Raw genomic sequence first — 25,242 nt, 5'->3', positions numbered from 1 at the left:
GTGGACCTCTGGTCTGACCCAGCAGGGGCACGGCTTATGTTCTTTTTTTCTTATCTTAACATGGAACCTACATAATGGACCTAATTCTATACTGTATATGGTGCCAAAAAAATCTGCACTGAAACCCTCCCACTTAATGCTATTCTGTATACTGCGCCTCAAGTTAAATGCAGTTTTTAGAAAGCATGTAGGCCCATTCCTGTGATTAAAATGTAGGTGCAGCCATTTACAGCAACTAGAACCTGCTGCAAGTGCTTGCGCCTAACTTAGACTCAGATTGGACATATTCTGTAAGTGGGTATAACTTATAGGAATGCTCACGACCCACCCATGCCCCTCCGCTTAACAAGTTGTGTGTGTAAATTATAATTGGTGCCAAGATTTGCTTGTTAAAGTGGCAATTATCGGCACTGATTGGCTTATTAACTAAAGGGGTCTTTTACTAAGGCGTGCTACCGATTTAGTGCGCGCTAACTGATTTAGCGTGCGCTAAAGATTTGCGCATGCTAACGCACTCATTATATTCAATGGGCGCATTAGCATTTAGTGCGTGCTAATCTTTAGCGTGCCTTAGTGAAAAGACCCTTAATTAAGTTGTGTGTACAAATTAACAATGCACATAGATTTGCATGGGCAACTTTAGTCGCCATACATTGAATCTGGGCGATTGCGTGCAACTGCAAGGTGGCCATACGCATGGGCAGAGCACTCGGCTTTTTGTAGACCGTTACCAGTGTTATACCCAAAAATTCTGTGCCGGGCCACGTCCTGGCTCTGGCATTAAATTTTCAGATTTAAGGAGCCAGCAAAACATAGCTGTGTAAGTGCGATATTCAGCCCTTAATCAGCCAGTGGTGTAGCGAGGGAAGTTGGCGCCCAGGCCAGTGGCACCCGAAATCACCTCACCGGGCACCCCCCTCCCCACTCTTCCCTACCGTGCTGTGCACTCCTCGCCCTCCATATACCTCTTGAAATGTTCTCCAGCACGAACAGCATCTTCCACCTGCTGCTTGCGCCAGCCTTGACTCTTCTGATGTCACATCCTGGTCTCGCGACTAGGAAATGACGTCAAAAGGGAGCCGAGGCCAGGGTGAGCAGCAAGTGGAAGATGTTGCTCGTGCTGGTGAGGTGACCTGTCAAATGCGTGCAAGACAATTTTGCGCAGACAATTACGTCCCGACTGGATACTATTTTGTCTTTTTGAGGGTTACAAAGTTACCCTCTTTTTTTAAAAAGATTCACTTCCTATCTAGTGTTAGGGTTAGGTTTACATCGTGATTATGGGAGCCCTTTTAGTGGATATCTGGAAGGCCCTGATTTGCTCAGACTCCTCAGGCCCTGTCCCTTGGGAGGGGCTTGAGGCGCCTGAGGAGTCTGAGCAAATCAGGGCCTTCCAGATATTCTTGACGGGCCGCAATTGTTGTTCATTGCCTTTGTCAGGGTGCATTTGTCGGAGCACAATTGTGCGCGGATTTGTCGGTGTACCGCTGGTGAACATTTAAAGAGGTTCCCAGGAGAAAGAGAGAGGCTCCAGTTCCCCCCTTGAAGACGGCGCCCAGGATGGTCCACCCCTCACCCTCCATATTACACCACTATACCATACTATACCAGCTGAAGATAGGACTGATTCTTCTCTAGTTCTGTTGGTTACCTTCGCATATTAAGTGCTGAGTATTGGCACTTAATTGGTCAGGTGTTGACACCCCCCTCCCGGAATGCCTTCAGAGTAGCTGGTTTTGAGTTGGGCACTAACCAGACATTTTCAACAGACAGGTTGTTCACCCTCTCCAAGGTAGAGAGAACGAGAGGGCACTCTCTCAAGTTGAAAGGGGATAGATTCCGTACAAACGTAAGGAAGTTCTTCTTCACCCAGAAAGTGGTAGAAAACTGGAATGCTCTTCCAGTGTCTGTTATAGGGGAAAACATCCTCCAGGGATTCAAGACAAGGTTGGACAGGTTCCTGCTGAACCGGAACGAACACAGGTAGGGCTGGTCTCGGTTAGGGCACAGGTCTTTGACCTGGGGGCCGCTGCGTGAGCGGACTGCTGGGCGCAATGGACCACTGGTCTGACACAGCAGCGGCAATTCTTATGTTCTTATCCCTAAACAAGCGATTTAACCAGCCGGGAGCTGTTTCTTGTTGGTTAAATTGCTTTGAATATCAACCCTGAAATAAATAAACTTAAAAAATAAAATAAATAAAAGTCATGGTCTTTTATGCCTTCTCTCTTATGATCAATGCAGTAAGGATCCTTTCAGCAGCTCAGATCAACAAATGTGAAAGCTGAACTCGCTGCTCATTATGCATTTAGTTGTGAAGGATTTTTGTTGTTGTATTTTACGTCACGGGTGATGAGGACCCAGGAAAAGAATTTAAATGTGGTTGTGATGTTATTTTGTTTTCTCATGGGATCAGGTGCGCGGGGTATTAATCCCCCACCTCCCTCCCTATTGCCCAGACTCTCAATCTCGGCCGTAAAGAGTCTGTCTTTGTGTGTAGCTCAGACCCTACGTTTGAATTTTCACTGGAAGGCTGAGGCAGTGGTGTAGGGAGGGTGTGAAGCGTCTGGGGCGGTGGTGCCCCTCCCCTGCTCTCTTCTCTGCCCCTCCCCGTCTGCTCCTTCCCCGTCCCCTCCTGCTGCATGCGGCATCCTTTTCCCCCGTACCTCTTTAATGTTCCTGGCCGCGAGCGCCAGCGTCGGCTCTTCCACTGACGTCACATCCTAGGCGTGGGTCCAGGAAGTGACTTCAGAGAGGGAGCCGACACAGGTGTGAACAGCAGCTTGAGGTTTCTGCTTGTACCCGGAACATGAAAGAGGTATGGGGAAGGGAAGGGGTGTGCCAGCAGTTGTGGGAGGCAGAGAGGAGGACACTGGTGGTGCCCCCACCAAGACGGCACCTGGGGCGGACTGCCCTCCCTTTACTGCGCCATGAGGCTGAGGAGCTGATCTCTTGATGTATTCCTTCTCCTGACCATTCAGAGCAGTATAATATATAGGGGAACAATGCCAGCACTTTCATAACATAACATCATATTTCTATACCGCCTAACCATAAGTTCCAATGCGGTTTACAAAAATTACTGGCTCTTACTACAAGCACGCATACAACATAAATTCTACTGCACCCTATTCAAAGCACTAAATGGAAAAGGACCAAGCTATCTGAACAACCGCCTAATCAGGAACAACACATCCAGACCAAGGAGAACTCAAGGACACTTTACCCACCCCCCAATCAAAGGCATGCAAAGCAAAAAAATATATGACAGTCTACTAGCCACCAGAGCAGCAAAAATAGACCACCACCTCTCAAATCTGTTGACCACGACGCCCAACTACAAAACATTCAGAAAAGAACTGAAAACCATATTATTCAAGAAATTGGTCAAATGATCTAACCAAACCGTATCGACCATTCCCAGATCCCGACGTATACTATAGCTATCAACCTTGTAATCTCCCTAGGAATGCCCAGGCTAATTTCTTTTAAACCGCCTAGAACTGAAAGGTATTGGCGGGATAGAAGACATCAATGTAATGTAATAATCTACAAAAAAGGGCCAAAGATAACTACTCAGACAAGTACTTAAGGAAAAGATAAGACTTCAGTTGTTTCCTAAAGTGTTCATAAGAGCGAGAAGTAAGTAACAGTGAACGAAAGTCTTTGTCATGAAAAGCTGCTTGAAATGACAGCAGATGATCATGGTATTTCTTGCCTTTGCAGCCTTTAACAGAGGAAAACACAAACAGATCAAGTTTATTCTTTCATTAGTGTTTGCTTATTATTATTGCTATTGATACTGTATTTAATCTATTTCTGATGCTGTTGATGTATGATTTTCATGTTGTAGACCACTTGAACCTCTGATGGAAAAGGAATGAGATATAAAAACTCTGTTTAATGGGTATGGGGCAGATTAGATGGGTATAGTTGGTCTTTTTCTGCTATCGGTTACTTTGTTAGTGGAAAACTAAAATGACTGCCCTCAGTTTCAAGAGCCTAAGACTCTCTTCTAATATATTGTAGGTGGTGATATTTGCAGAGACTGTAAATTGTATGATATTGTGAGAAACTAACGTAACTGGACTTAAGAGACTTTGAGGACAATTTGTGGTGCCTAGAGGGAGGAGCCACTTACGCATTTTGCAGATGCCATTAAGTTGACAGGTTCACTGGGCACTATTCTATAAGGTAGCACCGAGGTGCCGTAGTGCCTAACTGCAAGGGGGCGAATGTGTGGATGGAGCATATGCAGGCCATGGGCATGTCTCCCATTTGCATCTATATCGTAGAACAGGGAAACAAAACCACAAACTCAAATACACAAAACAAGGAGCGGAATTGTCCTAATAAGGCTGGTGGAACACAAGCTATTATGAAAATGTCCTTTTATTCATCCAGTGGTTCAAATGACTTTATTCATTCAATAACTCAATGACTCATTGCATGAATAAAAGAACATTTTCATAATAGCTTGTGTTCCACCAGTCTTATTAGGACAATTCCGCTCCTTGTTTTGTGTCCCATTTACACACGTCTCAGAATAATTGGCACTAGCATTCAATACCACATACGGTAACATAATACCACAATAGCTCTGTAATTACAATCTATAGTTTTAAGAAATTGGATTGCTACCGTTGAACTGTTGCATTGTTGTAGTTAAATGGAATGTAACACACATTATAAGGATCGTAGTTCTTAGTGTGGCAGCACTCCTGATAGATCCATATCACTACGCGTATCCATACACTGTTTTAATTCTTTTTAGGTTCCAACATTTTTTTATTAAATTTTGAACATAGCCACACAACAAGAACAAATCTGAACAGAATACAAACAGCGCTTCGCCATGAAAGAAAACAAAAATAAACAAGTTGCTGAACAACCCCCTCCCCCTTCAACCCCCCCCCACCTCCCCAACCCCCTTCCACGCCCTTCTCAAGACCCTCTCCCCCCACATCAGGAGCTACCATATCCGATATGGTTAGTGTGACCAGTCAGGCTCCGTGCCTGCCTTGGTCCCTGTGTTTTCATTAATGCTCACCGGGGGAGCCAGAGAAGAGCCCAGGTGAGATCAGGCTCAGTTAGAGCAGGGCGTGGCTCCTCTCCATTAAAAGTCAGTAGTTTGCTCGTGGTGGAGGAGGTGAGAGGGAAGACAAGAGGCTTTTCCCAAGTAGGACATTTCTGGCAAGCTAGGGTAATGCCTTAGACCTGGGTGTGAAAGAAGCTGGGGTTCACACCACCATTTGCAGCATGAGCCAGTTGGTGTGTGATACAGCTGCAAGGAAAGCCAAGAGGATTGGCAACTCCTGTTTCCAAGCCTGAGCTGAACCATTGTGAGTTTTTTGGGTTTTTTTACTCTTATTTTGTGGCTAGGTTCTTTGCCTGCTCCTAGTCACTTTCAAAGACTTTTCTGGACTGTACAATTGTATGATAAGCTAAGAGCGAGTGGGGAGAAGTTTGCTACCAACCGGGTGGGAATTTTGAAAGCTGTTCTGTGTGCTTTTGAAAAGCAAACTTAGTGAACTCCTCTTTACCCAGCCCTGCTACAATTTAGGCTGGAGGCTTTATTTTGGATGTGTTTGCCTTAGAGATGAGAGTGAAAAGGCATATCTCTGGGAATTGTTTTGAATGCTATGAACTTACCTGAGTTCTGCTGAGGAGCAGACTTGAGAGAAAAGGAAGATATATTTTAAAGCTGCTCTGTGAGAGTGCTAATCACAGAGAGAACTGTTTCATTAGGAATAGAAATCCTGAAGACTGCCAGAATTTTCCTCTGGCCTTCCTTTTTATCTTGTTTCCAGTTTTGAACATTTGTTTGTTGCTTGGAATTTTATACCATTCTGAACTTTATTTTTACATTAAATTTTGCATTATTGTCATACAAACAACTGTGTTTGTGTTTTAAGTTCCTTCGAAAATCCTGCAGGGTGACTCCAGTCTGAGTCGCACGCTAATGTACATCACAGGTCGCACTGAAGTGGAGGAAGAAATCTTTTTTCTTACTGGTCCCACGGCGACAAGAGGACGTCCGCTAAAGCTCAGAAGGGGAAGATTTCATGGGGACACCAGGAAATACTTCTTCACCGAAAGGGTAATTGATCGATGGAATGGTCTTCCACGACTGGTAGTCGAGGCCAGTAACATGCTTGACTTCAAGGGACGATGGGACAGACTGGTGGGGTTGCTTAAGAGGAATGCTTAATAGATGGATTCTCAAAGGAGGGAGGGAAGCTTAATAGATGGATTCTCGAGGGAGGGAGGGTTCTTGAGTGGGCAAACTTGTTGGGCCGTCGTCCTTTTTCTGCCGTCATGCTCTATGTTGCTCTATGCACTGTTGTTGGTGGCCACTAGAGGCACTGCAGAGTCCCGGCCAAGGGCTGCAGGGTGGCTACAATAGTAGGCACAAAGTACTAAAAGACAGACGCCAGGGCTGGGTTCTGATAATCCTGGAGGGCACGCAGCTATCCACAACCACCCCCTCCAGAAGCCCTCCCTCCCAAGGGTAGAGCACCAAAATTTGTTTTAATTCTTTAATTCATTTTCTGATTTGTTATTTAAAAACTCATTTTTTTCTGAAACAATATACACTTAGCTTGGAATCGTGTTGCGCCACCCCACGCTGAAGCGTTTCTTTCCTTCATCAGGGGTTGGGGATGGAACCGGAGCAAGAACACAAGCTCGTGCGCTTATCCCTCCAAAGCAATGCTATACACTACAGGCACCTAGGTATGCCAGCTTATGCCTGCCATTGACATGGTGTAAGAGAGAGTGCCTACAGATGGGCGTACCGATGATGACTTAGTATTCTGTAATGGAATCTTGGCACCAAGATGTCATCATGGAATTGGCGCCAAACACCCAACATTGGGGTGTTGATTTATAAAATTGCTCTTATTGGCTTTCTCAGCCATTATCAGACCAACTCTAAGGTATTACTTTCTCACCACCTCTGTCTGCCTATTCTCCCTCTTACTGTAATGGCGTGTGCAGAAAGCCTAAGAGCTAGATTACTCCTGTCCTGTTTAAACCCTGTGTGCCTGCATTATTGCTTCTCTGAGATGATTACATTACATTACATTTGAGATTTCTATTCTGCCATTACCTTGCGGTTCAAGGCGGATTACAAAAAGAGTTATAAATGCAGGGTTACAAAGTAAGATCACATGTCATTTCCAAGAGTGGGTCAGGTAGTATCAGTGAGTTAGGGAGAAGATTGAAAGAAGGAAGGTACTCGTGGTATTAAGCCTTTTTCAGGGATTTCTTGAAGAGTATAGTTTTTATTTCCTTTCTGAACATCTTGTAGTCTGGGGTTGTTATCAGTAGATTGGCGATTTGGTTATCTAATTTTGCTGCTTGAGTGGCTATTAGGCCGTCGTATAGTTTTTTCCGTTTTACTTCTTTAATTGGGGGGGGTGAATGGGGGGGGTGTTTTTCTATGTCTGGTTGAGGTAGTTTGGATGAGGCGGTTGTTCAGGTAGGTTGGGCAGTTTCCGTTTATAGTTTTGAATAGTATACAGTAGAATTTAAACAGTATTTTTTCCTGTATTGGAAGCCAGTGTGAGTTGATGTATGCCTCTGTAATGTGGTCGTGTTTCCTCAGTGAGTAGACGAGTCTCGGAGCTGTATTTTGAATTGTTTGTAATTGTTTAATCATTGTTGCAGGGCAGGGGAGGTAGAGGATGTTGCAGTAGTCCATGATGATGAGGAGAGGATAGCTTTTGAAAGCTTGTCACAAATATTTAATCCAATTGTTTGCCCCTTATTTTCACATTTTCCCACAATATGCATTATGGCTATTAGAGCGATGTTACTCACTTTTGAAGCTTGATAGCTAAACACGAATGCACAGAGACCATGGTGTGAATGTTATAATCTTCAAAACACTATCACATGCTGAAGTGGGGAAAGGCTGAAAAAGACTCTGAGACCCAGTTTGCTGCCAATGGCTTTGATGAGCAGAAGAAGCTGAATTGACCTCCTTTAGAGGCAGCTTCATATGTGGTGGTGTCATTTGGTGAACCTGGGATTGTAAGAGGTCCCTTTTTTTTTTTTGTACTTTCAGCTCTTCCACGAAAGAGTTAATCTCATATGCCATTGGTTTGATCTGTGGACTGGCAAGCAACGCAAATATCTCCTCCAAGCACTGCTAATGAGAAGCAGTAGATCACAGCTAAAGTAGGTTTGTTGAAATATAATTGTAATATTTTCTTTGCAAATGGTCAATGCACTTAATTTCCACACATTATTCAGGATTTGCCATTTGGTACCCAAAAGAACCTCAATATATTTGTTGATTAGAATAAAAATGTAACTTGAACACTAATTGGTTGCTATGCTCTGATGTTTCGTTTCCCTCCTTTCCTAGACCAAATAAATCATTACAACAGCTTTCTGAAGAATGGGGGTTGCCCGAAGAATGCTGGGAGGAATATGCAGGTGGCTGCAACCTCCTCGGCAAGACCTCCTCAATAGTCAATAAGATTTATCCTAGATATGGGAGAATTTCCCTAGGCCTAAACTAACCCCCCCCAAAAAAAACAAACAAACAAACAACTGCTGTGCTAACAGAAGGACTAAGGGGCTCTTTTTATCAAGTCGCGCTAGCAGGGTTAACGTGCGCGATTTTTCATCACGTGTTAACCCCCGTGCTGGCCAAAAACTACCGCCTGCTCAAGAGGAGGCGGTAGCGGCTAGCTCATCCGGCAGTTTAGCGCACGCTATTATGCGTGTTAAACCGCTAGCGCGGCTTAGTAAAAGGAGCCCTAAGTAGCACCAATTCTTGACTGAGCATAATTTTAAGATGATTAGAGGCTCACAAAGTGCCCACAAAGGGGCACACTAAAAGGCCTCCTCTCCAGGTGCTTCCTCTTCCCCTTCTCCCTCTTCTATCGCCACAGCTCCTTTACATCTCCTCCTCTTGTTTAAATCTTTATTGATTTTCAAACTTTGATAATGCAATACAATTGGTAAATCATAAATACTGTATGGAATGCACTAATAACTATACAATTATTACATTAAACAATCATTTACTCCCATCCTCATCTTAATTATTAATACAATAATACATACGATGTGATTTCAATATTATAATTAAATATTTTAACTCCTCAACGTACATTTCCCTCCCCCCCCCATCCTCCCTAGATGTGTAAAGAAATCTAATGAAAAGGGAAGAAACATGACCCTTACTGTAATGCAACAAAAGTAGTCAATGGACTCCCTTCATCATTAAAGGACTTACTAGTCCCCAAACGTTCCGCCATCATTCTTTCATGCTTATATGTGGTACACACATTTACCCACCAAAAAGTGTAATTAATCCTGTCATGGTTCTTCCAATTATGTGTGATCAGTTGAACACCTATTCCTGTCATGATCAGGAAAAGCGACTTTTATATTTGTCTAAAGTAGGCTTAACATGAAGTAACGTACCACATATTACCACCTCATAGGATAAAGGGATAGATGACCCAAGAATGAGATTTATTTGTCCCCAAATTGACTTCCAGAAACTAAGTATCAGTGGACAAAAATATAACAGATGATCTAAAGTCCCTATATCAATATGACAATGCCAGAATTATCTATTTTTTGTAAACGAACGGGTCCAAAAAATCCTATGTAATAAAAATAACCATGTTTGTCTCATAGATTCTGCCGCTGTACATTTCAACCTCCAAGTCCAAATTCATGGCCAATGAGACACAGAAATATACTGTTTTATCTCGATGCTCCAAATATCTCTAGGACTATTTTTTGGTTTCTTATTTAAAAATTCAGAAATCAATTTGTACCACTGAGCGACCTTATGTCCTACTAGATCTGTCTGGTAGCAAAGGATCTGCAAGCTGTAATAAGTTTTTAAAGTTTTTCATTTAGGGAACCCACTTCGAATAGCCTGCTTCAACTGCAACCACCTATACTGTTGAGACTTTAGAATGCCAAATGATTGTTGCAGCCGTGAAAAATCAAGCAGTTTCTCATTGGATATAACATCATCCAAAGTCCGAATACCTGCCTGCATCCAATTCTTCCATGCGATCCCAGTGCTGCTTATTTGAATCTTGGAGTTTAACCATAAGAACTGCAAAGTAGATTTCATTATAGGAACATCTGTTACTTTATCAATAAATTTAATTGTTTTCCATGTATCCAATAAAATTATGTTGTCCTTAGCATATCTAGGTAGCCTGATACTTAATACATGAGATAGTCGCATAGGGGACTTAATTTTCCATTCTAGATATAACCAATCTGGAAGATGTTCCATGAGCTCAGAGAGGATCCAATACATACCCTGACACATTATATAGGCTTAATGATACCTATAAAAATTGGGAAAATTTACCCCACCCTCCACAATTGGTTTTTGTAAAGATACTAGAGCAATTCTCACATTTTTCCCAAGCCAAATAAATTTTGTCAGAATTCTATTAATTTTTTTTAAAAGGATCCCGGAAAAAAAATTGGCAACATACCATTTGGTAACAAACCACAGGCCAAATCATCATCTTAACAGTTTATACTCTCCCCCACCAAGACAGATGTAATGGATTCCAATGCTCACAGGTTTCTGTGACCTTCTGCAATAGAGATTTTTCATTTACTTTCATTGTCTCTTCCAAGATATTTTTATCCAAATTCCTTACAATTTTATTGAGGAATTTCAATCAAAAATTACTGAATAATTTCATTTAAATGCCTCAGATAAAGTCTCTTTGGAAACCTTATGGGATGCTTTTAAAGCTACTATGAGAGGGCAAATAATCTCATATTTGGCACACATTAGGAAACAGCTCAATAAAGAATTTTCTAATTTGGAACAAAATATTAAAGAATTGGAGGCACAATTAGCCATGAAATGGGACCCAACTACTCTACAAGCCCTCTTAAAAGATAAATATAAGTACAATGAGCTTTCCTCTCAAATGACTAGGAAAGAGCTGTTCTCTCAGCAAGCTCTGTATTATGGAAATTCAAATAAAGCGGGAAGAATATTAGCTAATTATCTTAAAGATAAAAAAAAGAAAGTAAAGATAGTGGCTATCACAGATGAGAATGGGGAGACTCAATCTCAAATTGGAATTATCTTAAAACAGTTTTTGAAGTATTATAAAGCTTTATATTCTTCCGTGCCTTATTCAAATAAAGAACTAGAGCAGGGGTGTCCAATCTGCGGCCTGAGGGCCACATGCGGCCCCGTGAAGTATTTTGTGCAGCCTCGGTTGAGGGCGATGCAGTGTTTTCCTCTGCTGCCCCCGGGTGTTTACCGTCTTGCCGGCTCCCTACTCTGTCTTGCTGCAGCATTTGCGCAGCCCCAGAAATATTTTTTTGGGCCAATGCGGCCCAGGGAAGCCAAAAGGTTGGACACCCCTGATTACTAGAGGGTTAAAATTGATTAAGGGACCAAAAATTCCTGAGCATATAAAAGGAAGTCTTGAAGAGCCTATATCGTTGAAAGAATTAAAAACAGCGTTGAAGTCCCTTAGAGTTAGATCCGCTCCAGGTGGTGATGGTTTCACTGTAGAGTTTTACAAAGCATTTCAAAGTACCCTATTACCTCATCTATTAAATTTATATCAGGTTCAACTGACTAAAGGTTGTATTACAGGTACTATGGCAGAATCTTTGACTATTGTTTTGCCGAAGCCAAATAAAGATCCTATGTTGGTTTCAAATTACAGGCCTATTTCTTTGATAAATGTAGATGGTAAACTTTTGGCTAAGCTATTGTCTTTACGCTTGGCCAAGGCTCTCCCTTATATCATTGGTATGCACCAAACAGGGTTCGTTGCTCAAAGACATTCTTCCAATAATACCAGATTGGCTTTTCATATGTTAAATTTAACAAAAGTCATGAACGATCCAGCCTTCTCTGTGTCCTTGGATGCAGAGAAGGCTTTTGATCGTGTAGAATGGACCTTCATGTATCAAGCAATGGCTTGGATTGGTATTGGTTCTGAATTTATTCAAATGATTCAAACTTTGTATAGCTCCCCTGCTGCTAGATTGTATATTAATAATAATTTTTCAGAGCGTTTTTGTTTGCAGCGGGGTGTTAGACAAGGATGTCCTCACGCACTCTGAGATCAACTGATCAAAAACTTCTTTTTATCCCCTCTATCAAAGACTTCTACAATACACGTAAAGTAAATTTCGCAGTAACTGCCCCTACCCTCTGGAATTCCCTGCCACAGCAACTCCGCGACGAATCACGACTCGACAAATTTAAGACAGATCTAAAAAACTTTTTTATTTCGTGATGCTTTCGCTAACACTTAGAGCCATCATTCCTTTTTTTTTTTTTCTTTTTTTTTTTTATTTTATTCTATTTATCAATAATAACTGCTTTCGTTAAAGCGTCCCTCTCCATTATGTTTTATCCTAACCCCACTATCTCCATTTTTCTTCTCAAATATGTAACTTCACCCTCCCTTCCCTTCTATCCTCACTGTCTAGTTCGTCTGGTAATGTTATTTGTATATACACAATACCTTTTTTTTTAGATTCTTTTAGTTTCTCTTTCTTTTAAATATATTGTTAACCGGCCAGATATTAACTTGATGGTTGGTATATCAAAATTAATAAAACTTGAAACTTGTCTCCTTTGCTTTTTGACATTGTATTGGAACCCTTGTTCAACAGGCAGAGGAGATCCAGGGTATTCCTTACGCAGATCGGAAATACAAGGTCTCTGCTTATGCTGATGACATATTGCTTCATTTGAGGAATCCTGGAACAACCATTCCACATTTCCTGGAGTTGATTGAGAAATTTGGGAAATTTTCAGGATATAAGATAAATTGGAGTAAATCAGAGGTGCTTTTCCGCTTAATGTACAACGTACAAAAGGTTTATTTGATTCATTCCCCTTTCTTTGGAAGAGAGAAGGGATAAAATATCTAGGTATTTGGATAAAAAACATCTCCTCTTGATAACTGACTTTTCACAATCTTTTTCCACCCTAGACCACTGACCTAACTAGGGTTACCAGATTTTACGGTGACGGGACAAAAGCGCGCGAGACAAACACGTGCCGACATTTGAGAGCGGACAACTGAGCGCAAGACTTCAGTGCGCTGCTCTAAAAGCTTCTTTTAAAGGGCTCCGATGGGTGTGTGTGTGTGTGAAACCCCCCCCCACTTATTAATGTTTGCGCTGCCATGTAGGGGGGGTGTGGGGGGTGTAACCCCCCATTATACAGAAAACTTAACTTTGCCCCAAAAAATAGATAAAAAGTTACGTTTTCTGTATAATGTGGGGGGTTACAACCCCCAAAACCACCCCCAAAGGCAGCACCAACACTATTAAGTAAAGCACACACCCCCGTCGGAGCCCGGGTTCCCCCCACACCCCCCCCTTGGAGTCCTTTAAAAGAAGCTTTTAGAGCGGCGCACTGAAGTCTTGCGCTCAGTTATCCGTTCTCAATTGTCGGTGCGCATTTGTCTCGCGCGCTTATGACTATGAACCGATTTTACATATGTAAAATCCGGACCCATTGACCCAGGGGGCCCACCCAGTTGCACCCATCCCTGCCCCGTTATGCCCATGCCTCACTCCAGCCCCGCCCCTAGCCCCATCCCCTCAGCCTGCTCGTCTCAGTCGGGAGGGCATGTCTGGGTAAATCCAGATGTCTGGTAACCCTACTCCTAACTCTTACCAAAGTCTGTTTTTTTCATTCCATCTGTGAGAAGTTACCTAATCCCTATTTGTCTCATTTTTCTGTTTTGATTAGATTGTTAGCTCCATCGAACAGGTATTGTCTCTTACATGTTTAATGTACAGTGCTGCGTACATCTGGCAGTGGAAGTAGTAGTAATAATGTAGTCTAATAAAGGACAGACATTGAAGGTTAGATCTGATTAAAGTGTAATCAATTAATCTAGATGTACATTTGCAGTATGGAGAGTGTTAGGCTTGAAACCAATGCCTCCCCCTCCCTCACACCTATGTTTGGGTGTATACTTAAACTGCAAGTTCATTCGGCTCATATGGTTAAACAAGTAGAGTTCTGCTTCATGACCAGGGCAGGATTAACCAATAGGCCAAGTAGGCACGTGCCTAGGGCACGAAATGGTCAGGGGGGCCCGATGAAGGAGGGCATCAACATTGTTTTTTCCAAACAGCGATGGGCCCTTCCAGCATCGATTGGTAACGCGGCCCCACCCCGATCGGCAACGCGGCCCTTCCCCCCCATCAACAGAAAGTAAGACAAGCAAGCAACGTGGGTAAGAAAGGCAATGGAAACTGTAATTGTGCAAGCGGTGCTGCTTGCCCAAAGCTTCCCTCTGCGCAGCTTCCTGTTTCCGCCTGGGTGCATGGTGGAGGGGAGGGCGGGACAGGGGGCCCAGTGTACTTGTGTGCCTAGGGGCCCTCGACAAATTAATCCTGCCCTGTTTATGACTGGATGGAAGGAAGATTGGAGAGCATGAACTGAAATGGGGAGGGAAGGGCATATTACACAGAAGCAGGGCGGGAGGGATCGGAGATGGGGAGGGTAACTAGATTTTACAGGGGCATAGAAAGAGGAATCAAAGGGGCATGATGACAATTTATACAATTTTTGACATAAGTCAAACCTGGAGGGTATTCTCTAAGGCATAAAGCTCTAGGGCAGACTTAACCTATTCATCACGAGGAGGAGGAGTCTAGTGGTTAATGCAATGGCCTTAGAACTTGTGGAACTGGGTTCAATTCCCACTGTAGCTCCTTGTGACTGGGCAAGCCATTTAATCCTCATTGCCCTAAGTACAAAATAAGTATCTATATAATATGTAAACTGCTTTGATTCTAATCATAGAAAGGTGGTATTTCAAGTCCTATCCCCTTTTCTGTCTCTTGAAAGTGGGGGTCTGTACAGAAGGATTTTCATGACAGTAAGATGAAACAACTCCTCAAGCAGGCCCATACCTTCTTAATAATTGGGCTACAGACCTGAGTGTGTAGAGGGTATGTGGCTTGCACTCTCTTTCACTGGGTTCAACAGTTGTCAGAGTCCTCAAGAGTTGGCTCATTTAAAGTATGGTGTGGCTTTTCTGGAAAATACACTTTATGATCTTGTCCACATCTGCACTTGATTGGTGGTAGTGGCCTGTAGATGACTCTGGCTGTGACTTTGGGCAGCTGATGTGACCTTGAATGTAGAGATCACTTATTGTTCATTGAGAGCTTGGAAAAGCTGGAGAAGGACCTTGCTGAAGAACATGCCTTAGCAACTCCCGAGGACCACCCACATGCCATGTTACACCCTTTGGGAATTGGTTTTGTTCAAAGGATAGGGCTAATTCTGTCTGGGCAGGTATTCTTGATCATCTGTCATTGTCAAAGGTTCAGAAGAGGTTGTCCTTTGAAGGGGCTAGGAGGGCAAAGGATTCCCAAGCTTCATCCTCCTTGGCAGTTATTATGGATCCCAATAAGGGGCAACAAGGCTTCTTGGAGAAGCATTTGGGTGGCAGGTTCAGTGTGTTCTACCATGAGTGGACCCTCTGACTGGGAGTTTGACACTTGTCTTCCACTTTCCAGGCCTCTTCAAAGTAGTCTGGCTAAGTGGAGTAATTCTGGCCATCTACTCAAGATGTTCCTTCTGGAACCCCTTGAGTTGGTAGTAGTGACTACAAATGCAGGCCTTTAGAATTGGTGAGCCGATTGCCTAGGACAGCTTAAGCAGGGTGGATAGTAACAGTTGGAAGTGTAATGGACTATCAGTCTCTTGGAAGTGAGGACCATTTGTTTAGTGCTGCAATGGTCTAAGTGATGTTGGACAATGCTACAGTGGTGATTTATATCATAAGCAAGGGAGAACCTGTAGTATGCTGGTGGCACTGACGGCTGGCTAGCTTTTAAGATAGATTGAATGCCAAAGGAATGTAGCTTTTCATATGGACAGAGCTTCATCTTTCAGTGATCTTATTGGTGATGTCATTGGAAAACTTGAGTATCTTTACCTCCATCTGTTGGTGGGGGGGATGCAGTGCATTAGATAGGACTGATTTAGCAGAACTCAAGGAAAGGAAATTAATAGGTATGAATCAATTTCACATTAGGCCATAAAGTGATATTTCTCAATGGTTTCCTTCACCAGTGGCTGCTGATTTTGGAGGGGGACTCCACCAATCAAGGCAGTATCTATTTTTAAATTATTTATGCATAATTTCAAATAATATTTCATATTAATTTTGAAGTGAACAGAAAATACACAAAAAAGAAGGAAATAAGCATATTTAAGAAATAAAATTATAATGATTATTCTCATAAGCTAAATAACAGGGTGAACTATTATAGAAAAAGAAAAAACAGGAAACTAAACTTGCATAACAGAAATCTGTTACAGAGTTGTCTTTTAGCCATGTTACCCAGCAATAAAACCTGTGGCGAAACATTCAAAACTTTCAATCCCTCTTTATTAGTCAAAGAATTATAAAAGCTGTTTGGGGTCAAAGAATAAGTAAGATTTGCCCTAAAAAAGAATAGAACAATTACAAGGAAATTTTAATAAAAGACTTGCACACAGCGCTGGAGTCCGAGGTTTCAGTACCAAGAACTCCTGTTGCCTTTGATAAGTCAGGAAATACATGTATTACTGAACGCAAAAATTGCTCTTGTATGTATTTGAAGAATAATCAGGGCAGTATCTCGACAGTCCTAAATTCACAAGATGTATTCAAACACTTTGAAATGTACTTGTAGCTTTGCCTTAACCTTTTAACTTTATTCTGGTGTTTTCAGCTGCTACATTTTGTTATATTTATACCTTTGTTTCACATTCACTTCTTACAACATGAACAACTTGGTTGTTCATCCAGAACTGTGTGAATTAGCTTGGTTACTGTGTTTGGATATGGATGAGTTAAATTAAACTTATTATGAGCATTGTTAAGGCAGTTTTTGGAAATAGATGATTTGGCTAAGAAAAACTGTGCAATCAAGACTTTTCAGGGTCCAAAAAAACCCAAGAAACTAGATCCAATAGATGCTGGCATTGTAAAATAGAAGTTGGGACATTAGATCATTTAATTTTTTTTTGTCCCTGTATAAATACTTTCTGGAAACTAATTTGGCCCCAAATTAATAAATTATTAGAGAACCATGTAGGACTCTCATATGACACTATATTATTTGGTACAGCAATGAGAACTCAGAGTCCGATTTCTGCTAATAATAATAAATTATTATTAATATTGACAGGGGTCGCCATGCAACAAATTACTCAAAATTGGAAAGACTATACTAAATTAAATTACACATTTTGGTGGAATTCAGTTTGCCATATATATAAGATGGAAAAAACGATTGCGTTACAACAGGGGAATATTCACAATTTTAAAATAATATGGGGACCATTGGCTAGTTACTCTAATGATCAGATATCTTCTTAGCACATGGATAGAATATATAGGGGGTTAGGAGGGTAATTTAATTTACTATATTTGGATGTAGGAATACTGACAAAAAAGGGGATATTTATTTTATATTATAAGAGTATTTGAATGTAATTCAAGTGTTATGAAATAATTGACTTTTAATATGTATTTTTTCACTTGATGTAATTATTGCCACAAGTTGTGCACTCCTAATAAGATTGGTTTACACTTCTCCCTCCGTATTTGCGGTTTTAGCATTTGCGGTTTCAATTATTTGCGAGTTTTAGCTTGCTGGCTGCTCCTCCTCCCAATTACATCAGCTTGCCATAGAGAAACTGCTGATTTCAAGTGTTTACAGAAAAAAAAATTGCTGATTCCCGGCACTTTCTTCACCGTGTTTTGCCTCTCCTTCAGGAACAGGCCAGGTCTCCCCACCATGTTATTCATATTCACTATGGTTTTTAATAGAAAACAGCGAATAACATGTGAAAAAGTTATTCACGGTTTTTCTGTATTCGTGGGTCTGTTAATCCCGGTGTCAGGTCAAAAGCGCGCCGGGACAAAGGCGCGCCCAGACAATTGAGCGCAGCGTGCACCGCTCTAAATTACTGTTTTTAGGGCTCCGACGGGGGTGTGTGTGGGGGGAACCCCCCCACTTTACTTAATAGACATCGCACCGCGTTGTGGGGGGTGTGGGGGGTTGTAACCCCCCACATTTTACTGAAAACTTCACTTTTTCCCTGTTTTTAGGGGAAAAAGTTCAGTTTACAGTAAAATGTGAAGGGTTACAACCCCCCAAACCCCCCATAACGCCGGCGCGATGTCTATTAAGTAAACTGGGGGGGGGGTTCCCCAACAAAACCCCCCGTCGGAGCCCCTAAAAACTGTAATTTTGTGCGGCGTGTCGGCGCGCGCTTTTGTCTTTTGCGCCATTGTCTATGAACCGTTAATCCCCTATCACAGCGAATACGGAGGGAGAACTGTATTTAGCTTGTTATATGCTAGGCTGGTTAGACTCAGAAGCATACTGGTAAAATGCATTCAAGTCAAACTAAGGTATATGTGATACCATATATATTTGTAATATTGTGAGTTGTTCTCCCTGAGTTTAATCTCAGTTCTATCTTTTATTTGATAGCTTTGCACAATTACAAATTGGTTCTACAATACTAAGCTAACTGTAGGACTGCCGTATGTATTAGAGTGTGATGCTCCATATCCTCTTTCTTACAGATTTATGCAAGACTGGTTCACGGAAGAGGTTCCTGTTGCCAAACTAGACTTTACTACAGTGCTACCACGTTTTATTTCTCTCTACATTTTCTCCTTTCTAAGCCCCCAGGCGCTCTGTGCTACTGCACAGGTCAACTGGCATTGGAGATTTCTAAGTGAACAGGTTTGCTTATATTTCTGTGCAAGTAGCTTCTTTTTTTAAAAAACTTTTTATCACTTTAGAGTAATTACAATATATTGTTTTGTATCAGAAATACCACATGTTAATAGAAAATATACTAATCTATCTCACATACCATTCTTCTGTAATCACATATGTTGCTAAGATCTCATAAAGGGAGAGTCAAACAGATCTTATTACCTGCAAAGTGAAAAATAGAACTAAACAGAATAAAAGAAAACTACTGAGTCCTTCTTGAGAACTTCTAGATAGTAGGGGAAAAGCGCTAGGAATTGGTGGAACCACTGCTCCAGAAATTTAAAGTATATCCATATAATATCTTCAACTAAAATTTTCAAAGGCCTCCAACTTGTACCGAATAATCATCTGTTCCTTAATCAACGCTGTAGCAAAAGACTTCAGCAAATCAATTTGCTGATCCAGAGACTCCAGCTGCAATCTCTAATTCAACTTGCTTCTGTTTTATAGAGCAGAGCTAATCCAAATTGACAAGTTAGAGTGATAAATCACCTAGACCAGATGGTATATACACTAGGGCAGGGGTCTGCAACCTTTAAGACATAAAGAGCCACTTGGACCCGTTTTCGAAAAGAAAAAAAAACTTGGAGCCGCAAAACCATTATAAAACAAATCTAACACTGCATATATTGTTTCTTATCTTAATGCTATATACAGGATCACTAAATTGAAAATAAAATCATTTTTCCTACCTTTGCTATTTGGTGATTTCATGAGTCTCTGGTTGCACTTTCTTCTTCTGACTGTGCATCCAATCTTTCTTCCTTTCTTTCAGCCTCCTGTATGTTTCCTCTCCTCCAGACCTCATTCTCTCCCCCAACTTTTTCTTTCTGTCTCCCTGTTCCCCCTTCTTTCTGTCTCCGTGCCGTCCCCCAAGCCACTCGGTTTGCTGCCACCGCAATCGGGGAACAGCCCCCAAGCCACCGCCGTCCCAAGCTTTCCCTGCAGAAGTGTTGCGCTGACCAGCATTCCGCTCCCTGACGTCAATTCTGATGTAGGAGAGGAAGTTCCGGGCCAACAAGGCATTTCTCCTCATTCCATCCAGCCTGAGCCCCATCTCTCCTTGATCCAGCATTTCCCTTCTGTGTCTGTCAGAATTACCATTCCACCTATTTTCCAGCATCCCCCTTCTTTGTGTCCATCTCACCTATATCCCTATCTCACCACTTTTTCAGAATCTTCATTTGTCTCTGTCCTTGTCTTTACCCCATGTTCACCATTTGCCCTTTCAATGTCTTTATCTCCCCCCCACACACACACTTTTTCAGTATTACTTCTATGTCTCTATTTCACCTCCTCTTCATGTTCCCTCTGTATCTCTATCCTTATTCAGTAGGTCCTGCTTACCCTTTCTCTTCTTTGTGTCACTATCTCCATTTTCAGCTTTCCCCCCCTTTTCCTTTGTTACTGCACCCTGTAGCTAGAATCTTTCCACCCTCCCTCCACTCAGGCCCAGCCCAGTATGAAATATTTCCTTTTGTTTCCTCCCCTCTCTCTTTCTCTCTCTCTTCTGCTCCCTCACCCACGAGTCCTGCATCTGGCCCTCTCCCTTCTACCTGCACCTGGCAACACCCCCCTGCTCCGCGGCTCTCTTCAGCAACTTGTCAGCAGCGGTGATCAAGACAAGCTGCCGACATCGAGGCCTTCCCTCTACGAGTCCCGCCTTTGTGGAAAAAGGAAGTTGAAACAAGCGGGACTCACAGAGGGTAGGCCCCGACGTCAGAAGCTTGTGTCGATCGCTGCTGCTGAGTTGCCGAAGAGAGCCGCGGAGCAGGGGATGTGGCCGGAAGCAGGTAGAAGGGAGAGGGAGATAGGAAGGCTGTAGATCTCCGGAGCATGACACCGACCCCGGCCAGGATGATTTCTTTTTCAGACGTGCACCTTACAAGTCCGGCGTCGCGGCGGGAAATAGCCATGCTGAGCAGTGAGCTCAGCACTACACAGATGAAAGCCTTCCTTGCTGATTGGTCCGGCGGCACGGCGGGGCGGGGCCGCCGGACCAATCAGCAAGCAAGGCTTTCATCTGTGTATGCTGAGCTCACTGCTCAGCATGGCTATTTCCCGCCGCGACGCCGGACTTGTAAACTGCATTCCTGCGTGACACACTACCGGAGCCGCAGCAGAGGTGGAAAAGAGCCGCATGCGGCTCTGGAGCCGCGGGTTGCCGACCCCCGCCCTAGGGTATTGAAAGAACTCAACATGAAATTGCTGATCTGTAACTTGTCATTAAAATCATCCCTAGTACCTGAAGATTGGAGGGTGGCCAGTGTAACACCAATTTTTAAAAAGGGTTCCAAGAATCCTGAAGGGTTAGAAGGAAAAGTGTGCCTTTTTGCAGATGATACCAAGATTTGTAACAGAGTAGACACCGAAGAGGGAGTGGAAAATATGAAAAAGGATCTGCAAAAGTTAGAGGAATGGTCTAATGCCTGGCAACTAAAATTCAATGCAAAGAAATGCAGAGTAATGCATTTGGGGATTAATAATAGGAAGGAACCGTATATGCTGGGAGGAGAGAAGCTGATATGCACGGACGGGGAGAGGGACCTTGGGGTGATAGTGTCCGAAGATCTAAAGGCGAAAAAACAGTGTGACAAGGCAGTAGCTGCTGCCAGAAGGATTCTGGGCTGTATAAAGAGAGGCGTAGTCAGTAGAAGGAAGAAGGTGTTGATGCCCCTGTACAGGTCATTGGTGAGGCCCCACTTGGAGTATTGTGTTCAGTTTTGGAGACCGTATCTGGCGAAAGACGTAAGAAGATTTGAGGCGGTCCAGAGGAGGGCGACGAAAATGATAGGAGGCTTGCGCCAGAAGACGTATGAGGAGAGACTGGAAGCCCTGAATATGTATACCCTAGAGGAAAGGAGAGACAGGGGAGATATGATTCAGACGTTCAAATACTTAAAGGGTATTAACGTAGAACAAAATCTTTTCCAGAGAAAGGAAAATGGTAAAACCAGAGGACATAATTTGAGGTTGAGGGGTGGTAGATTCAGGGGCAATGTTAGGAAATTCTACTTTACGGAGAGGATGGTGGATGCCTGGAATGCGCTCCCGAGAGAGGTGGTGGAGAGTAAAACTGTGACTGAGTTCAAAGAAGCGTGGGATGAACACAGAAGATTTAGAATCAGAAAATAATATTAAAGATTGAACTAGGCCAGTTACTGGGCAGACTTGTACGGTCTGTGTCTGTGCATGGCCGTTTGGAGGAGGATGGGCAGGGGAGGGCTTCAATGGCTGGGAGGGTGTAGATGGGCTGGAGTAAGTCTTAACAGAGATTTCGGCAGTTGGAACCCAAGCACAGTACAGTACACTTGACCCAGGAAATTATAGACCGGTAAGACTGATAAGATAGTGAAAACTATTATAGAAAATAAAATTATGGAGCAAGTAGTCAAGCATGGGTTCAATCAAGAGAAGTCTTGCCTCACCAATTTGCTTAATTCTTTGAAGGTGTGAATAAACGTATGAGCTGGTTGATGTAGTGTATCTAGGTTTTCAGAAAGTTTTCCACATAGTTCCTTATGAGAGACTTCTGAGAAAGTTAAAATGGTATGGGATAGAAGGCAATGTTCTGTTGTACATTAGGAATTGGTTATTGAACGGAAAACAGAGGATAGGGTTAAATGGCCATTTTTTTCACTCAACAAATAGTTAAGTTTTGGAACTCATTGATAGATGATGTGGTAACTGCAGCTAGCATAGCTGGGTTTTCTCTTCACTTTTTGCCCTACATCCATCTTTGGCATTAACTTTGAACATTCAACTTTTTTCCCCCATTTTTCTGTTTTCTTCTCAAAATCTACTTTTCCATCTCCAACTTCCCTTCCTATCTCTTTCCTCTCCCATGGTCTGGCATCTCACTCTCCTTCCCTCCCCCTTTCCGTGGTCTGACATCTCTCTTTCCCTCCCTTCCTCCCAGTGGTCCAATATCTCTCTCTTTCCCTCCCTCCCCCATTGGTCTAACATCTCCTACTTTCCTTTCCCCCTTCCCGCAGTCTGGCATCTCTCTCTTTCTCTCTCTCCTTCCCTTCCAGTGGTCTGACATCTCTCTCCCTCCTTCCATCACCCATCTCCAGATCTGACATCTGTCCCTTCCTTGAGTCATCTCCCCTACCCCCCGTGTAACATTTTTCTCTCCATTCCTCCTTTCTGCTCCCTACATTCCAACATCTCTCCCTTCCTCCTTTGTGGCCCTCTTCCCAGTCCAACATTTCTTACTCCTTTCCCTCCACCATTCCAACATTTCTTTCTCTTTGCCTCCTGCACGCTTCCTCTCAGGTCCTTATTCTCTTTCCCAACTAGCATCTTTCTCTTCCTCCATGAGCCTAACTTTTCACTCTGCCCTCTCCCCCTTTCCGTGAGTGTGACATTTCTCCTTCCCTCCTTTATACCATCCCCATCCAACATCTCTCCCTCTCTCTCCATGAGTCCAACACTTTCTACCTCCTGCACACTTTCTCTCTGTCTCCTTACCCCTTTCCTCGAGTGTGACATCCCTCCTTCCCATCCCCAGTCCATCTCTCAACCCCACTCACAATTAACATGCTCTCCCCATGCACCATTTCTACTTCCCCTCCACACAATGTCCATTTAGACTAGTATAGAGAGCCTTAGGATTTTATTATATGTTTTATTTAGTGTTTTTTCTTAGATAGTCTTAGGGTTATATTGTATGCTTATTTAGTGTTTGATTCTTTGCAGGTAATGAAATATAAAGAGCTCTCCTAGTGTCCTAATTAGAATAATTGACAATAAATTAAGACTATAAGTATAGAAATAAACTAGGGGTGGGCAGGAGAGGGGAGGATGGGAGAGAATGGAGACTAAGCCAGACCCTGCTCTGCCTGCCATAAACTATCTCTAGCAGAAGGTTCAAGCTTACAAAACTGTAGAACTTTAAGTGTCTATTATTCTATGGAGAATATCTAAGTAAAGTTTGCATTTTTAAGATCTAAACTGCCTATAGAAAAATGATGGCAGATAAAGGCTAAATGGCCCATCTAGTCTGCCCATCTGCAATAACCATTATCTCTTTCTTGAATTCAGACAGTCTCTGTCTCCACCACCTCTTCCGGGAGACTCTTCCACACATCTACGACCCTTTCTGTAAAAAAGTATTTCCTTAGATTACTCCTGAACCTATCACCTCTTAATTTCATCCTATGCCCTCTCAATCCAGAGCTTCCTTTCAAATGAAAGACACTTGACTCATGCACATTTACATCACATAGGTATTTAAACATCTCTATCATTTCTCCCCTCCAAATATTCCTCACCATATATTCCTCCAAAGTATACAGATTGAGATCTCTAAGTCTGTCCTTATAAAGACCATGCACCATTTTAGTAGCCTTCCTCTGGACCGACTCCATCCTTTTTATATTGCTGGGTTCAAGTTAAAGCATTACCTCATCTATCGCTCCAAGAATCCACGTGCATTGCAGCAGGTTAATAAGCACATGGTGCCCATTTACTATCATGCAAATAACAAAGGCATGGATGATGCAGCTGCTTTATACCCTTGATCAGGCATTATTGTCTAGAAAAGGATATTCCTTTTAAAATTATCCTCCTGCTTGATAATGCCCCAGGCCACCCCCTGCATCTTCATGATCTACACCTGGATGTAAACATATTGTATCTGCCTAAAAATATGACTACTTTCCTACAGCTAGTGAACCAGGGGGCTATAGCTACATTCAGAGCACACTATGCGTGCACAACTTTTTCAAAACTTTAGCAGCAACAGAAAGTAATGAAGCAACCCTTCATGATTTTTGGAAATCATACATTTTATATTGCATAAAGAACATTGAATCAGCTTAGGAGGGAGTGAAAGAAAAGTGTATGCAAGGCATATGGAAAAATGCATAAAACATTTTATGAATAATTTTGAAGGGTTTTACAAAGACGAACATGTCAATGTCATAAATTAAAAAAAAGGGGGGAACTTGCTAACATGCTTATTTTTTGGTACATTATTTTTATAATTTTTGCTGATTGTACAGTATTTTATGTTCTGTAATATGTAAGAGTTATCAGCATAATTCCAATGATGACACCAATGACCCCAAACCACTACCACGCTTTGAAGAGTTCAATATCTAAAATGTAAATCTGAATGTCTTTTTTATACAATCACTTTAATTTTTTCCTGATTGTACAGTATTATTATGTTCTGTAATACGTAAGAGTTATACTGATATCTGCAGTAATGATATTGATGACCCTGAACCACTACCACACTTTGAAAGGTTTGATGACTAAAGTACAGTATTGTAATGTTCTGTAATATGTAAGAGTTATGCAAATTAAAACAAAGTTATTAAAATTGGAGTTTTCTTTAGACCTTTTCTTTATTCAGAATAAATAAAAATGATTACCTGTATTTACAGTATGCAAACATAAGTATAGTGTAATGTATATTAGAGCTGATTT

At 42.2% G+C, this 25,242-nt stretch overlaps 1 protein-coding gene across 6 annotated transcripts in view; it reads left to right on the top strand.

The window, feature by feature from the left end:
- The window catches only part of ECT2L (epithelial cell transforming 2 like), a 119,857-nt gene that overhangs the window by 3,515 nt on the left and 91,100 nt on the right, over positions 1-25,242 (top strand). For 2 of the 6 annotated variants that reach the window (XM_033936729.1, XM_033936728.1), the window contains exons 3-4: positions 8,072-8,184; positions 18,606-18,768. In XM_033936729.1, the coding sequence (XP_033792620.1) occupies positions 8,072-8,184; positions 18,606-18,768 (276 nt within the window). Of the gene's footprint in view, positions 1-5,182; positions 5,343-8,071; positions 8,189-18,605; positions 18,769-25,242 lie in introns of those variants that run through there. The other 4 variants (XM_033936731.1, XM_033936730.1, XM_033936732.1 and 1 more) reach the window with 3 other exon arrangements.

This window comes from Geotrypetes seraphini, chromosome 3 (assembly GCF_902459505.1).
Source record: "Geotrypetes seraphini chromosome 3, aGeoSer1.1, whole genome shotgun sequence".
Classification (NCBI taxonomy): domain Eukaryota; kingdom Metazoa; phylum Chordata; class Amphibia; order Gymnophiona; family Dermophiidae; genus Geotrypetes; species Geotrypetes seraphini.
Note: the sequence above shows the minus strand (reverse complement) of the source record. Positions and strands in the feature narration are given on the sequence as shown.